Source organism: Acipenser ruthenus, chromosome 7 (genome assembly GCF_902713425.1).
Source record: "Acipenser ruthenus chromosome 7, fAciRut3.2 maternal haplotype, whole genome shotgun sequence".
NCBI classification, from domain to species: Eukaryota; Metazoa; Chordata; class Actinopteri; order Acipenseriformes; family Acipenseridae; genus Acipenser; species Acipenser ruthenus.
In genome coordinates, this window is record NC_081195.1 from 44,896,894 (window position 1) to 44,914,003 (window position 17,110).

The 17,110-nt window shown below is 37.8% G+C and overlaps 1 protein-coding gene across 5 annotated transcripts in view; it reads right to left on the reverse strand.

The window, feature by feature from the left end:
- Positions 1-17,110, reverse strand: part of LOC117414487 (diphosphoinositol polyphosphate phosphohydrolase NUDT4B-like) — a 64,983-nt gene that overhangs the window by 35,628 nt on the left and 12,245 nt on the right. For 2 of the 5 annotated variants that reach the window (XM_059027068.1, XM_059027067.1), the window contains exon 1: positions 4,207-4,628. The exons of 1 other annotated variant lie outside the window; for it this stretch is intronic. In XM_059027068.1, coding sequence (XP_058883051.1) covers positions 4,207-4,305 — 99 coding nt within the window. In that variant the 5' untranslated portion in view covers positions 4,306-4,628. Of the gene's footprint in view, positions 1-4,206; positions 4,629-17,110 lie in introns of those variants that run through there. 2 more of the 5 variants (XM_034024252.3, XM_034024251.3) reach the window with 1 other exon arrangement.

A 17,110-nucleotide genomic window follows, 5' to 3' on the forward strand; every position in this document is an offset into this window, starting at 1 on the left:
ATATATATATATATATATATATATATATATATATATATATATATATATATCTTCTGGTTCTTTTATAGTGATGGATCTCCAGAGGACGAGAAATACTACTGAATCTATTGAACTAAAATTAGGAAGAACAGAAATCCTCAAATAAACACAAAAACTGGTTAAACCACTCACAAAAATAAATACATGAAGTTTCGTTTTTTTGTGTAACGAAAATCTTCCCACTTTAAGATAGTTTACTTTGTATTCAGGAGGGAGGCAGTTGGAAGCCAGCGCCTAGCAACTGCTGCAATGTTAGGACATCTTTTGGTTTACAGAACAAGTACAGAACTTATTCATAGTTACTAGGGCAGCAGTGTGGAGTAGTGGTCAGGGCTCTGGACTCTTGACCGGAGGGTCGTAGGTTCAATCCCAGGTGGGGGACACTGCTGCTGTACTCTTGAGCAAGGTACTTTACCTGGATTGCTCCAGTAAAAACCCAACTGTATGTAAAAATAATGTGTAAAAAATAATGTAATTGTATGTAAAAAAAATAATGTGATATCTTGTAACAATTGTAAGTTGCCCTGGATAAGGGTGTCTGCTAAGAAATAAATAATAATAATAATACAGACTAAACATAAACTTAAATCTAGAAATCTTACATTACCTGACATCAAATACAAATATGGTTCAGAAGGAGGTTTGTTAAATATTGGAATCTGAATAGATATCACAGAACAGACCATTTTATTTCACATGTCTTATAAAGTTTCCCCATTTTGTGTTTCAACATTTTTTTTGGTATCAAAAAGAAAAATTTACAGTACATTTTTTTCAAACCAAAAATCGCAAACCTTTACTATTGTGTTATGTAGGCCTAATTGATGTGTCTTGTTTACAGACATTAGATTATATTTGGACACCCAGTGTGTTGAAATCCATAGCCAAAGGGATCCTAGATAGATTCAGGAGTATGGGTGTGTGTGAGCAGTGCATCTAGACTGCATATAGAGTACATCCCAGGGTTTTACAGACACCACCACTCACTCCAAAGGGCAAAGAGCAGCTGGGAACTTGACTATATTCTTTATGATTTGAATGATTTAATATCCTCTCCTGTAAAACTGGCTAGTGCACCCTTACTTTAAAATTGCACATGACTGTAGGACACTGTTGTTTTATATACCAGGATACAGTACAGCACAAAGCAGAAAAAGAGAACCGTGTAGCAGGTTCAGCACTTTATAAAACCACTACTCCGAGGATTATCAAACCACTAACACATAAAAGTATCACCCTGACTCTGACAAAAAAAGAGCTGGTGACAGTCTGTCGCTCCAGGGTTCTTTACAGTGACTGCACACAGACTAAGGCAGGGTGACCCAAAACTACTTTTAAAAAAAAAAAAGATTTTCCCTGCCCCACATTAGACTGTATAAAGAAATTGCAATTTTATATCAAAAATGCTATAGCAGGGATTATTTAAATCAAGCCAAACATTAGTTCAGTACGAACATTTCTTCATGTAGTACAGCTAACAGTAATGCATAGCTGAAAATGCACCATAGTCCACCTATTTAGCATTTTCTTGTCTCATTATGCCTCTGCCTTTCTTAATAATGTTGAAAAAAGTCTTAAAAACACTTTTTAAATCCTAGCTTTTCCCTGTGCTCACAGTGACTTTGACTGATGGAAAGCTTACTTTCTGTAAACAAAGTATAAACAACAACTCCCTTTTTCAAGGACTCTTTGAAGCATGCACTCCTAGTCCCAATGTGCCATGATGTAAATATTACATAATGGGAGGACAGATGCCTCTGAGTTAAAATGCTTATGTATCCACAGAAAGCGTCCCAATGCAACAAGTCATCAGTGAACCATTATAGAATGAAGGCTAAAGGGTGGTCACTGATAAGGTCAGCCCTGTTCTACCTCAGCTCTCTGTATCAACATCTAAATCAAGCAGCTTGGTCATTCTTAGACATGCTGGTACTCTGGTACTGTCCAGTCCAGTCCATAGTACTGAACTACAGTATTGACTTGATTCCATAATTTGCACTGTAACAGAAACAAACAAACAATAACATTGTGTTTACACAAATCAGAGCTATTGTTTCCTTTGGAGCCATTGGGGTTCTATCTAATCACACATAGCCAGTGAAGGCTTAGGCTATTCAGCACTCACCATTCATTTGCTGATTTAATTTGAATGGCATCTCTCTGGAGTGAGGTTAACATGTTCAACATTCGCTCATGCTGGAGTTTGAGCATCTTTACAGTCAAGTGGCTTAGAGTATGACACTGATGGTATTTTAAAACACCCAAATCAATTTCAAATTATTTGGAATCCAGTTCAAAGACTCTGAAAGTAGCTTCTTTGAACGATGCCACACAATGTCTAACAGAATGAGACAAGGCACAGAATGTTTTACACATTCCTCAACTGTGGGAGTCCAGGGACAATATAGTTTGTTATTAAAAGAGGCTGACCCATGCCACTCAGATCATTAACTAATGATCAATACTTCTATCAATACTTAAGATGAAGCTGACTGGGCTCCTGCCCAACCTCACAGGACCACAGTAGATTTATTTTGACTAAACTATGGGAAGCACCTATAGGGCTGTTTAACGTCTACAGCACCTTTTAAAAAACATATACAATATAATATAGCACAATGAAACCAGCACACAGAACGACTAACTATTTTACAAAACTTGTCTACATAAATAAAAATTGATTGCTATTATTTTTCTGCGTCCTGGCAAATTTATTTTTGTTTTGTTTATTTTTGGAGAGGGTAGATATGTAATTGAAATTTTAAGAGAATATTAGGCTCATATTGTATACCGGTATTTCACATTAACCCCAAAACGTGAGATTTTTTTTTTCCCCTCATAAATGATTCTGAAAGTCCTGCCACCAACTTTCTGAATTATACAACACAGTGCTATAACTTTTGTTTCGCCTGTTAACAAGTTAGACGATGTCTTAACGTTCAGACACTGGGTGTGGATTCTGCATTTCATTTTACCAGACAGTGAAGAACTTAACGTGAACGTTATTATGGATTTGTTTAGATCTGCAACTAAATGTCCCTATGTAGCACTATGGCATACGCAATGTAACACGCTTAATGCTGGCTAGTGTATCGTGTTGTGCTGTTGAAAGTGTAAATGCACCTGTAAATGATTCACTGAAACCTCAGAGAAGACCTTTCTTTATCAGGCAAATTACTTTCATCATTTCAGGCGGCGGCAAGATAACTTCATTCAGCAACAATGCAATCATTAAAACGGCCTTACCTTACAAGCTCTACAGAACATTACTAATTATTATTATTATTATTATTATTATTATTATTATTATTATTATTATAATAATAATAATAATAATAATAATAATAATAATAATAATAATAATAATAATAAACCTTGACACATCTCACAAAATGGCCACTATATGATATATCTCAGTTTACTGCCCTACCTACAGAGACCTGCATAATTTGTTAACATTAACCTCGAAATAGTCGGGTAACCTATGTAAATTCAGATGGAATGCACAGCATCACAATGCAGTGGGGAAATAATATTTTGCCACATCATTGCTTTGTATCAATACACAAGTCATTTGGCTCTCAAATCTAGCCTAAACTGGATATCACACACCATTTACAAGGAAGGAAACATAAATCAGCTGATCTAATTGAGCAGCATCTACTTTTTTTTTTAATCCATCACCCAAACTGTTTCATAAAATATTAACTATACTATATTTTAAACCCAAACAATAGTATAACATCGACATTACAATCCTTTATGAACATGGGCTACCGTGTGTAAATGTAGCCTACTGTGGTATTATCACGTTGCCAATAACTGCTGCGCTAGAAAATGGACACAGAGAACACAAGGTAACACACACCAGTAGTGCAGGGTATAATGCCACTGGGTGTCTTGATAAGCTGTAAACAAGATCACACACACACACACACATATATATATATATATATATATATATATATATATATATATATATATATATATATATATATATATATATATATAATCTTGACAGAACAACTGTATACCTAACTGGATAGACTGTGGCTGTCCAGTCTAAAAGATGTTCAAAAATATGCTACGTGGAGTTCAAAATAGTAAGATACATTCAGTATCTTCCATTCCCCAGTCTGCCGATGGTGTGTCTCATTCCATTCTTACCTCTTCCTCCCGTTCGTTCTTGAAACACAAACATGCCGCTCGCTTCTTATAACCCTCCCCGTCATAAGTTCTTGTCTGGTTAGGCTTGAACTTCATCATATATCCCCACCTTTGCCTCTCCCAAAGCAACAAAAAATGCAAAACCAGGAGAGTGAAGCTAGACCCGTGCAGGGTAGCTGCTATTTAAACCGGCATGAACAGAATGGAGAGTCCTGGGCAGATGGTTTAGTGACAAACTGGTCTTTGTACTGTATATTTCTCCATTGAGTCCATTCGCCTGGGATACTTGTTCTCCTTGTCTTCTTATTGACTTAGCAAATGAGCTTGCTCTCTCCTTCTGCGCCTCTCTGTGCTCTGTCTTGTATTTAACTGAACTCACATTCTGCTAAACGCAATCCAAACCTCCCTCTGACCTTTTGCACTAGCAATGCGCAGCCGCTGCACTATCACCACAACAGCGTTATTACAGCAACTTGTGATTCATAGAAAAAAATAGCAATGAAATACAGTATTTTTATTATACCCGGCGTGATCGTACCGTAGGATACTGTTGTAATGGTGTAGTCAGCCTGTTACAGTGCTTCAGAAGAAGGTACAACCACTGGAGTTGAACTTGTTAGAAATGCTGTAATACCTTGAGGTAAGATGTTGTGGCATTTGTGTACATTCTAGTTATTTATGTGTTACCAGAAATAATAATAATAATAATAATAATAATAATAATAATAATAATAATAATAATAATAATTCTGTTAAAATTGAGTCAGTTGAAGAATTGTATGTATTTGAAGAATCTGAAAAGTTTTTTTTTTTCTTATGTCTTACATAATTTTATAGGAATACACATACAATGTACGTTAATTGACTGATTAATGTCACAAGAAATATATTGGGGAGAGGGGGGTTGTGACACTGGGATTGTTTGATTAAAAGGGGTCAGTCAAGTAAATGATAATTTTTCAGTGTAATGTATAAATTGTCCACTAGGTGGATTAAGATTCTTATAGGTGAGTGAATGCGGATTACAGATTCTATCATAAAATATTCTATACATCTAACCTGTCGTGCTATTACCTTTTCTATGTACAGCAGTGGCAGTTGGTGGCCAAAACAAATGGGGAGGCAGAAAAAAGGCAGAGGTCCCCTTGAGCCCCCAGCAGCAATACAATCTTATTATTGTATTCTGACTGACAACACTTTTCATCTTATTATTATTATTATTATTATTATTATTATTATTTATTTATTTATTTATTTATTTATTTATTTATTTATTTGGCAGACACCTTTATCCAGGGTGGCTTACAGGTGTTACAGGGCACTACTGTACAGGGTTACAATGCAAAATTAATATTTAAATACAGTATAGTTTACAGTAAGTGCAAGTAATACTACTAAAATACAATATGAACTAGGATGAAACAAGTTAGGATTACAAGAGGTTATATCTACAATGATCTATTAGTAGTGCAATAGTGAAGGGATTAGATTAGATAGTTTATTCTAATAAACTTAACTGTTACACACTGCCAGTGTATATTTAAAAATGCACTGTATACAACATGAATCTAGCATTTAGATTTCAAGACCACATCACTAACATACTTTGCATACAATATTTTCTAAACAAAGTTGTTAAGGCAGGAGAAAGGCAGACAAAAAATCAAGCACATCCTATTGACTTAATTTGCTAAACTTAATTAAATGACCAACAAAATAATTATATACCATACAGGCATAAAGAGAGTGAATGAGTTTTGTCTGCGCTGGGGAAAATAAACAAATACTGCTGGGGAAGGGCTAAAATAATATGAATACAACAAACACTAACAGAGAAAAAATGACTAGATATTTGTTCACAGAGAAAGGAAGCGGTATCATAATATGAAACTTTGAAAATATATCTCACTTTACTGACATTACCTGTGTCACAATGCAGTGGTCGTATGAGCATGCAGTGTCTTCTTAGAATTGTAGTTTATCTGGTACACAATGTGTTTCTAATCAGCAGAAATGCAGAGGAAAACTACAACTCCCCTAATCCACCCATGTCAACAAAGCTGGCTTCTCATTTAACTTTGGTTTAATAGGACGAAACAGGATTTTCCACACTATCAAGCAGTGATGCAGTTTATTCTTTGTCTGCCGTCACAGGTGTTTTTTTAAATTTTCCTACCATTATGATGGATTTCTTTTTTTTCTGGTCAAAATCTTCTTCCACTTCACTCATAATTGCACATATTCAGTAAAGTAGTGTTTCAGCAGGGGGTGGAAGGGTTTGAGTTGCTCCTCCAATTAAAACCAGGGATCAGGACGTCATCTGCCATTGCTAGTACTGTACTGTGTGTGGTTATAGCAGATAGGAGTTTGTAACAGTGGCTTGTCTCCTGTGATGAAAAAAAACTCTCTGGACCCCTCCAATTAAAACCTGTGCTCAGATCACGTGATCTTTTACTGCTAGTACTATGGTTAATAGCAGATAGGAGTTTATAATGGAGACTTGCCTCCTCTGAGGAGCCAGAACTGCTGTTAATATAGAAATGTTGAATCTAGAGTTTTGGTTAAAATGTCCTGATTTCTTGCATTTAGACAATATTTTTGTTTTTGTTTTATTGAACATTATTATATTATAATGCTACACAACTATATATATATATATATATATATATATATATATATATATATATATATATATGCGCATCAGTGATTAGAAATCCTGGCCTGTGATTGGTTAAAACCTCATCACAGGAGGAAAAATAGATTGAACTATTGCCTTAACATCCTTACACCACCGGTCAATAGTCTCCATCTGGCATGTGATTGGTTCACATCACTGTCAGTCCCGCACCTTTTCAAAGGAACGCCTTTCTCCCCTGCACTCTTCACAAGAGAAAATGACTGAACACCGATTTACACTAGTAAGAATTAGTGCCCTAATGCTGAACAAGGCACTTGCTCTATGTGATGATGATAAGTGATTGTGATTTCTAGTAAAGAAACAAAATTCATCAAAATGACACAATCCATTTAAGGAGACTGCTGCCACTTATAAGCCAGTTGATGGATAAATATCATGCACTTTCAGATCATCAGAAAATATTGTCAGTTTGCATAAGCATGCACATGAGTCACATTGGGGTTTAATAGATGGAAGTTTCTTTTCACATGGTTGAGAATTAAAGCTTTCAGCAGTTTTCTGATGACGTGACCTAACTTTATAACTTTAGGTGATAACAGGAACAATTTTAAAATTGAACCAGTTACATTGAAATCATATTGGGTTACCTAATCTAATGAACAAAACAGAACATTTACATTTTCTTTCAAATCATAGTTGCTGCACTTTATTATGTGTTTTCTGAATATAGAATACTGGCAAGTTTATTGAAATGTGTTCTTAGTTGAGAAACTGATATAGCTATTTGCAATACAATCAGCACTCGGATATCTATTACCGAGATTGTGACAGAGAGAATGATTCTTGGTGATAAATCTCTCTCCCGACCTGTGAGGCGCTGTGTAAAGGGATCAGAGTGCCGTGGACTGGAAGGCCAGACAGTTCATTCCCAGGGTTAGAAGGAAGTCGGTCATCTAGAAAGGGGGCGGAGCTACAATACACTAAATCATCGACCCAGAAGGGGAACAACGTGGTAGCCATGGATTGGAGGAGCGGTTGCACTAGTTAACCAAGGGGTCATGATTGACGGTACAAAAGGGGGCATAGTGAAATTATCTGTTCCTTGTTATGGTTAAGTTGAACCGGAAGGAAAGACGTGTGTTATTATCATGAGTGTTTTGTCATTATTAAATATACTGTTTGTTGTTATTTAGACGGCTAACACGATCCGGAGCTGTCGCCGGAGGCCAGCACAAACCTGGACTACACTGCACTTTGTTTCACGAATAACTGTATTTGCACCATGAGCACTTTAGCACTCACTGTGGACTTGTGTTTGTGTTTTGTGTTACGTGTGGGTGGATAAGATCGGGACTATTATTTCCGCTGTATTGCCTGTTTCTCATTGTTATTGTTTACTGCCGTTTTGTTATCAGAATTTGGATTATAAAAATAAATAACATTGCATCTGGATTAGCGTTGTCTGTCTGTTCATTCATCACTGCTGCATTCCTACACCCGCACACTGTTAACCACTTTGCCACACGTGGTGTCAGTAGTGGGATGGATCACATTTCCCTATCGGCGCTACTGGAGGCATTGGACAGCAGACAAGAGGCCGAGGAAAGACGGAGAGAGGAGCGGTATACAGTTCTGATCGAGAGGGTTGGGCTGGCGATACCGCCCACGGCACCAGCAGGACCCGTGATGACGGCCCCAAAAGCTGGGGTAGAGTTGCTGCCCCTGCCCCGTTGCCATACCAGCAACGAGACAAATATTTAACCTCTGCTCCCTCCTTCCCCCCTACCTGTTTTAGATGCCACCAGCCGGGACACCAGGCCAGGTCATGCCCATCTGCGATGGAGTGTGACGTGGCAGCTTGCAATTGGGCATCAGAAGCGGGTAAGCGAGGGGAAAATGGTCGGGAGGGGTCTTGCATTGTTAATGTGGTAGTAGGGGTGGCAGAAAGGCTACCACACCCAGTAATTCTGGGCCGAGACTGGCCAAACTACAAAGAATTGATTAAATTAATGGCAGTCTCGACCTCACACATAAACGAGGCAGAAAAGAAAGGGAAATGATTGGTGAAGTTTTTCCCTTTCAAGCTGAAATATTTTTCCCCCTTTTCCATCCAAGAAAAACAAATAAAGAGAGACAGATCGGAAAATGGGGGGGAGCATTAATGAGACAAGGCTGGGTTCTGCTGGGAGAATACTCTGATGGTAACTAATGCCAGTCAAAGGGGGTCAGAACGCAGTGTGACCGAGAGGGCGAGGTTACTGGGCCGCCCAGGGCAGAGGCTACTCCAGCCCCTCTCAATATACTGGTCATGTGGCACTGATGTGCAGACATAGTGTGGGGCCAAAACAACAACCTGTCACAAGTGCACACTTGGGGACAGGTCCGTTCTATTGAAGGTAAGGATGTTGAAGGCGCTGGGGCGCTAATATTTCCGCACTTCATTATTAAGGAGCAATTATTGTATAGGGTAAATCTAGCCACGGGCTCGGGACAGCCTGTAACACAGTTGATGGTTTTCCCATCTTGTCGGCTCAAGGTCATAAGGCTGGCGTATGATATCCCTTTTGCGGGGCACCTCAGAGCTGATAAAACGAGGGAACGGATATTGGCTCGATTTTATTGGGTAGGGCTTCGTAATGAAGTGACGAAATATGTAGCCACATACCCAGACTGCCAGAGAGTAGCGCCGGGTTGAGTGCGCCCCGCCCCTTTGGTCCCACTGCCGATTAATTCCACCCCCTTTGAACGCATTGCCACCCCCTTTGGTTCCTTCTGATTCTGGGTATATGCATATATTAGTGGTGGTAGATTATGCAACGCGATACCCGGAAGCAGTTCCATTGAGGTCCACTAGTGCCGCTGCGATAGCCAAAGAACTAGTGCAGATTATAGCTAGAGTAGGGCTCCCCAAGGTAATCCTGACTGATCATGGAACTAACTTTCTGTCTAACACGTTACAGCAAGTGTACAAAATAATAAAAATACGTCCCATCAGGACATCTGTTTATCTGGTTTGATGGAACGTTTCAATTAGACCTTAAAGCAGATGCTGAGACAATTTGTGAATCAACAGCAAAAACATTGGGCATCGCTTCTCCTCTACCTCCTTTTTGCAGTGATAGAGGTGCAGCAGAGTTCAACAGGGTTCTCCCCCTTTCGAGCTCTTGTACGGCCAACAGCCTTGCAGCATCCTCGATCTGTTGAGAGAGGGGTCAGAAGAGCACAAAAGCTTGTCCAAAAATGTAGTGCAGCATGTGCTCCTACTGAGAGATTGCCTGGATTTGATCGGTCGTTTGGCCTAGGACAACCTCAAATCGGCTTAGCATTGGCAACAGCAGCATTACAATTAAAATGCAAGAATTCAAACCTTGCTGCTCCTTCCCTCGTCGGAAATCGAAATTATGTGCTAAATGGCAGGGGGCCATATGAGGTGATTCAGGCTATAGGAAAGGTGAGTTATGATTTTTGCTGTTAGGTCTTAATGGGGAATTTTACATACTGCTACAATACGTACTGGATTTAAAAGTATGTACTGTATTACAGTCCACGTGTCGTCTCTTTTGCCAAGTGATATTTTCAGAATCATATTGTTCTGACTTAAAGTACTTCTGTTGAAAATATAGTACTGTACCAACTACAGTACATCTAAATGGAAGCCTCCTTATTTTAAAACACAGTCCTTTCAGATATGTATTTTTGATATTGTATATTTTTTGTGTTCCCTGAAAAACGGACAAGGTTTGGAACGGGCCAAAATGAAATAATCAGATATGCGTCACATTCTTTTAAACGTCACTGAAGTCAAACTTTTATAGGGTCGGATATGTGAGTGCTGACTGTATACTGTAGGCTAAATAGGTCAATTTTATGTTAGCGAACATCAGTGCCATCTAGTGAACTCCTACTCTGTATTATCAGCAGTACAAAAAGAGTATGAAAAGTAGCTGATCACTAGGTGGTGCTGGCTCTTACTAACTCTTAGGCTGATCTAGCCTGTTACATTGTCTGTGGCTGGCAAGTAGCACTGAAGAGCAGCTTCTGAACAAAGGCTGAAGCACCTTAAACACAGACACACACACAAACAGTATTTTAGAAATTGCAAACAGGACCGCTTAGGAGACTTGCAAACATCATACAAAGTAAGGGGGAAGTACAAATAAAACTATGACAATGTTATTTGAGGATACTTACTTAGTATTTCGAGTTCTAGATGAAAGAATATGAATGTACATCAGTGCAACTTGGGACAAATCTGTAACATTTAAACTGAACTGTAAAAGTCGCCTTCAAGCATCAATTAAACCTACTGTTAAAAGGGAAAAAAATGGGTGTCACGTCGATTTCTGTGAGATAATGATATCTGGGCAATGGCAGCCATCAATCCTGAATCACGGGTTGTGTCGATGTTTTTACTAGATTTCAAATTGCTCATTACAGTATAATTATTAAAACGGTATTTATGTTTATGTGAGTCAAAACCAACTCCCTCCATCAAATGATTAAAAATAAATTAATTAATCAGCATTTTACAGTCTGTTGACAAGCACTCTTCATTCCTTTTTAAATTCCCATATTGACACTCTCCTAACCAAGGACAACAATATATTAGGAGTTATCTTCAAAAACAGAGCTGCTTGAGCCTGTAAGCAAGACTCAAAACAACAATTCAGTGATTGGTTACAGAAATGTATGAGTACACCCCCAAACTTGTACAAATAATTGGATGCCTGCCAAAAAATACAGTATTCTGGTTTGCACTGAATTTATGTAACTCATCACTGCCTACACATCTTTATGAATACAAGAGCACATTCATGAGCAATGTGGAAACCCGTATACACATAGGACTGCAATGCTTTGAAATGTGTTCAATTGGTTTTCTCACAGTAATATTTAATAGGTCAAAGTTATAAAGTTACCAAAAAGCAAGTTTCCCAGTTATTCAGAAATGTGTAAGAGGGAATTCCAAATATATTTTCTGAATATCTTTATCACAGTAAAAAAAACCTGTACGTGCTTGCTAGGGAATTCTTCCATTTCATAAAACATTGTCTTCCATGTTAGGAAATTCATTTTATTATTATTATTTGTTTATTTAGCAGACGCCTTTATCCAAGGCGACTTACAGAGACTCGGGTGTGTGAACTATGTATCAGTTGCAGAGTCACTTACAATTACGTTTCACCTGAAAGACGGAGCACAAGGAGGTTAAGTGACTTGCTCAGGATCACACAATGAGTCAGCGGCTGAGTTGGGATTTGAACCGAGGCTCTTTTGGTTACAAGCCCTTTTCTTTAACCACTGGACCACACAGCCTCCTATTTTGTCACAGACTTAGGATTACTTTCATGCAAAAGAGGCCCATACATTTCAGGTTTTCATTTTTATATGGGATGATATACAGTAGATGAAACAGACCAAGGATGATATCACTGCACTGCCTATTTGCCCATCTGAGCTTCAGAATTCAGTTCAAGTTCTCACTCATAAATAACAGCATGTGTTCCTGAGAAGTGTGTTTAATGCAGTGTCATAGCTGCTGCTGTTATAGAGGTATTGTCATCATGAGGTCCATCAGTTTAGAAATCCTTGTTAGCAGGATATGTTGAATGATCCAAGCGAGTGTAAAGGGCTCAGCTGTGTTATGGATTCTGCCCCCTGGAGGTGAGTTGAGGTTGAACGCTCTATTACTGCCATCTCATCCACATCTGATCATTCAACATGCTTATATACCAATTCCAATTTGTCCCTATTTTATTTTGTAGTTGCAGGAATTAGAAAACACATATACTAGTATCTTACTGATTACCCAAGTGGGAAATGACACATCCATAACTTTAGACAGACAGTCTAGTTGTAATCGGTTTTATATCCCAATAAACAAAATAGAATGTTGTACAGTGCTCAAGATACTGAGAGAGCCGCCTTGTCAAAATGTTTGTCTACTGGATTAAAGTTGGCAAGGGACCATATAAAAGTTTAGTAAAATTGTGTAAGAAAGGATACAATTGCATTTTGGAAAATGGTATCATCCGGGTGGTGATTAAAAGCATGACAAGTGTTGACATGAAAGGTTTTATGGGATTGGGGGTGCTTCAAAAGACTACCCCATTCATCCTGGGGTGAGGGAAGAAAGACCTACTGGAGCTTTCATGTACTGTACTGTATGTAATACAGAAACATCTCCAGTTTTACTTTCCATATGAAAGATGGTGTTCCTGACACCATGCTGGCGTCTTAGTTGATACAACAGGTCAGAGTTTCCACCCCATGGATATGTGCTCAAGGCTGAGACGCAAGTAGATTGATGGTCTCTGACTTCCCCAGTATATTAATAACTTACTTGACAAGAGCATTTACAGAATGATGAGGCAGCAATTTAGAAGAAAAGGGCATGGAAATATATGAAGCCTTTATGAAGAGCATGTACAAAAAAAAAAAAAAAAAAAAAAACACACTGACCAAACTTATTTCTTAGTCAAGTTATCCTATTTTTACCCCAGTTGTCTAAAATGTTTAGGCATATTGCATGTGTGATGGACAGAGATTATTTACTTACTTATAAGATTACTTACTTAATGTCCCTTGTGATTCACTCTGTGATAATTAGAGTCTATTGCAGCAAACAACATATTTTCATTGTTATCTTTTATTGTTCTTAAATTAGTCCGATATTTAAGAAACAGGACACTTGAAAATGTTTGTAAAAGTTTGAAATAAACCCCCAGCATGGTCAGAAAAACAAGCATCAACACAGCAAAGCCAAACCAGTGACTGCATTATTAAAGACTTACATCAGACATTCTTAGCTTCTTCCATAAATATTTTAGCAGCCAACATAGCTGAGGGAATAACTCAAAGCACATACCTGTATTTTCAATTCTTGAGTCAGCATCAAGCAATCCTTTAATCATAGCAGCGGTTTCACTGTCACTTATCTACATAATCCTATTTACTGCACAGGTTAACAAGATTACAGTTCTCTAATTTATGACAGCAATTACATCTCAAAACATGTCATTGTAGGAGGACATATTTGAGACAGCCAGCTTTAACTGTTATATTTAGTTACATGTGGATGCCTACCCCAGCATACAAGGTCATGTTGAACACAAGTAAACAGAAATCTGTCTTTCTTAACAGAAAACAGCTCCATACATACTCAGGAATGAAAGCAAAAAGGGAGAAAAGATTTTCTTTTTTTTAGTGGAGAAAGTAACCTAGTTTTTCAGAAATGGCGCCATTCATTTTGTTTCTTTTGCCAAGTTGTTCAACTTATCACTTTCATCAAGAATTATTTTGAAGCTTAAATGGTCAAATGTAAAACCGTAAACCCTCATTTATTTCACTAAAGTAATACTGTATAATGTATTGCACACAATTGTATAGTTTAAAACAAATCTAGGCAAGATTTGGGAACAATATTGATGCCCAATATATTGTTATATTTAATTTTTGTTATATTACATTTTTTTGGTTGCCTTTTTCCAATTTGAAAATAATGTTTATGTGCTCCCTCAGGCAGGTAAAACAGTGTAGATTCACAGAAATTCAGCACGCCTCAATCAATGTTCCCCAGAAGGAGTTTCTGAAGATACCATCACCTCAATCTCAAGTACAGTATCACCAACTGCTTCCATGTCATATGATGGACTGAAAGGTAAATAAAAACAGACAAAGTGGGTCTCATTTAAAGCTCAGTTCAATATTTGGAAACAAATAGCAGTTTTCACTGCTTTAAACTGCATCCTGTGCCATCTCCATTTCTTCCTGCCGCAGACCAGATACGCTGCCACTGTAGTATATAGCAGATTGTTAAGTATCTGGAATGTGAATTGAATGCATTGATTGCTAGATTACTATTTCTAGTAATTGGATAAGGTGTTAAATGACAATGAGTACCGGGTGCATTTAATAGATCTAATGAGTCCTGCTTTCAATACGCTCTGACGAAGACACCATGTTGAAACACATCAGCGTACCTGTTTTTACCTTGTTTTAATGAATAAAGTATGAATAATTGACAATATTTTAAACAGAGATTTCAAATAAAACCACAGGAAATTTGAACAAAAACAGAGATCAAAGAATCATAAGTTTCTAGTATAAAACGTGACACACTGTCAAAATGAAAAATTACAAAGTTAGTATCGGGTATGACCTCCCTGAGCACTAACACAATCCTGGCAGCATTGACGCATAGACCTGATCAGCCTCTGGATAGACTGCTATGGGATGTTCCACCGCTCTTCCTGTGCAGCTGTGGCCAGTTGGCTGGTCGCAGTTGCCCCACTGGTTGGTTTGAACAATGCAACAGTCAACATAATGGCCTTGGGCTGGTGTGGTGACCCTCTGCCTTCCAGGACATGGCCTGTCCCTCACAGAGCCGGTTTCCTGGTTTCTCTGGACTAGTCTGCTGATTGTTGAAGCAGATCATCTCATTCTCCAGGCAACTTCTCACATACAGGCTGCCTTCAATCATGCCGATAGCAACCAGGTGGGGCGTGGCCGTATCTTTCACTGTTCTTGCGTTAATGAAAATAATACCTTTTTGAATGGTTATTTATACAGATTCTTGAATCAGCTCATTTTGGCAATTTTAACTCACCTTAAATATAACAAACACTGAGCACCAGGCATGTTTATGAAATCACATGACTTGAGCTCAGTATTTTGTTATCCCAATGTACAACACTACTCAAACAATCAACAAACCTATATGTTCACTATTTAAAATGCAAATAACATTTCGTATGTACCCAATGAGCTATTGATGTAAAACTTAGACTGTTGCGTACTCATTGTGCATCAGTATAGATAGATAGATAGATAGATAGATAGATAGATAGATAGATAGATAGATAGTGACAAAAGTCATTTTGTAATAATATTGACACTTCCCAGGATCTTGGCTGCTGTCTTCTAGTGTAAAGTTTCAAGTTCAAACAGGGCGATGCCTGTACTTTTATTGATTACAGCATCCTCTGACAAGAGGAACGCCAAGTTATCAAAAGTGCTCAGCCATTTAAAATAGAAATAGTGGTGGGGGCCAAGGTTGCCCTAATTGTTTCTACTAACTTGTTTTGTGTTTTTCAGGCACAATAAACGCTGATCAGATGCATGAAAAACACAAGCCAAGTTAGTAGAAACAATTGGGGCAACCTTGGTCTTCATCGGTTTTACAGTTGTGCCTTTTTGCTTTGTGCTGGGCAAGGTTGCCCCAATGCTTTCTTGAAACTTGGCTTGTGTTTTTGATATCTCTACTTAAATGGCTGGGTGGTACTTTTGATAACTTGGCGTTTTTTCACATTTCCAATGTGTTTTTGTTTCAGATTAAACTAACGTTGCTCATAATGGAATGGAAAATGCAGACAGGCGCTGAAATCAGAATCCAGAGCACATACTTCTTCTGACATATATACAAACGTATTGCCTTGACCAAACAGGCAAGTATTTCCCATGAGCTGTGTAATTACATACTGTATATCAAGCAGTTTAAATAGATACTTTGTTGTTTTCATTTTCACAGTGTGTTGTGTTGTCGACCATAATGTTTTTGGTTTTTTTTTGTTTTTTTTAAGTTAATTAATATTGAGACATGTGGTGGCTTGTTGTGACATCATTGAAGGGCACATATCAATGATGTAATATCCCATATGCTAGTGTTTAATCAGAACAGTCACCCTGCTTGAACTGGGTATTTCGGTAGAGCAGTCTCTACTGACATGTGACCTTGAGTACTCCAGTGTTGTTTTAAACCTTATTCTTTGATATTACAAGTAGATAAGAAGCCGAAAGACGAATTCACTTGTTAGGTGCAGGTGTTTATAAATGAATGGGGTATCGAACACAGGAAGTAAAGCACATACAGCTGTGGAATAACACTTTCTTTTATTTTCTTCTAATTGTGGAAATATAAATTGCAGGTTTTTTGTGTGTCATGAATAACTATTTCAATTTGTTGAAGTTCAGTGAAATGCTATAAACAGCCAACAGATATGCCATGGGGAAATGTAAACAAGTGAAAATATCAGTTTACCTAATTTAATAAAACCAACCCCAGATGTCACATGGAGAACATGCAATAAAATAAATACAAAATAAATTAATGGAATGGTTTATATCTTTTTTAGAACAATAAACAATGGTCGTTTAAGAGAATTCCAGTGAGGCTCGGAATGATTGACTTCAATCATTCAATTCCCACCTGGCCACATTCCACACTTTTCTATCAAACAATTAAACAATTAGACAATGAATCCAACA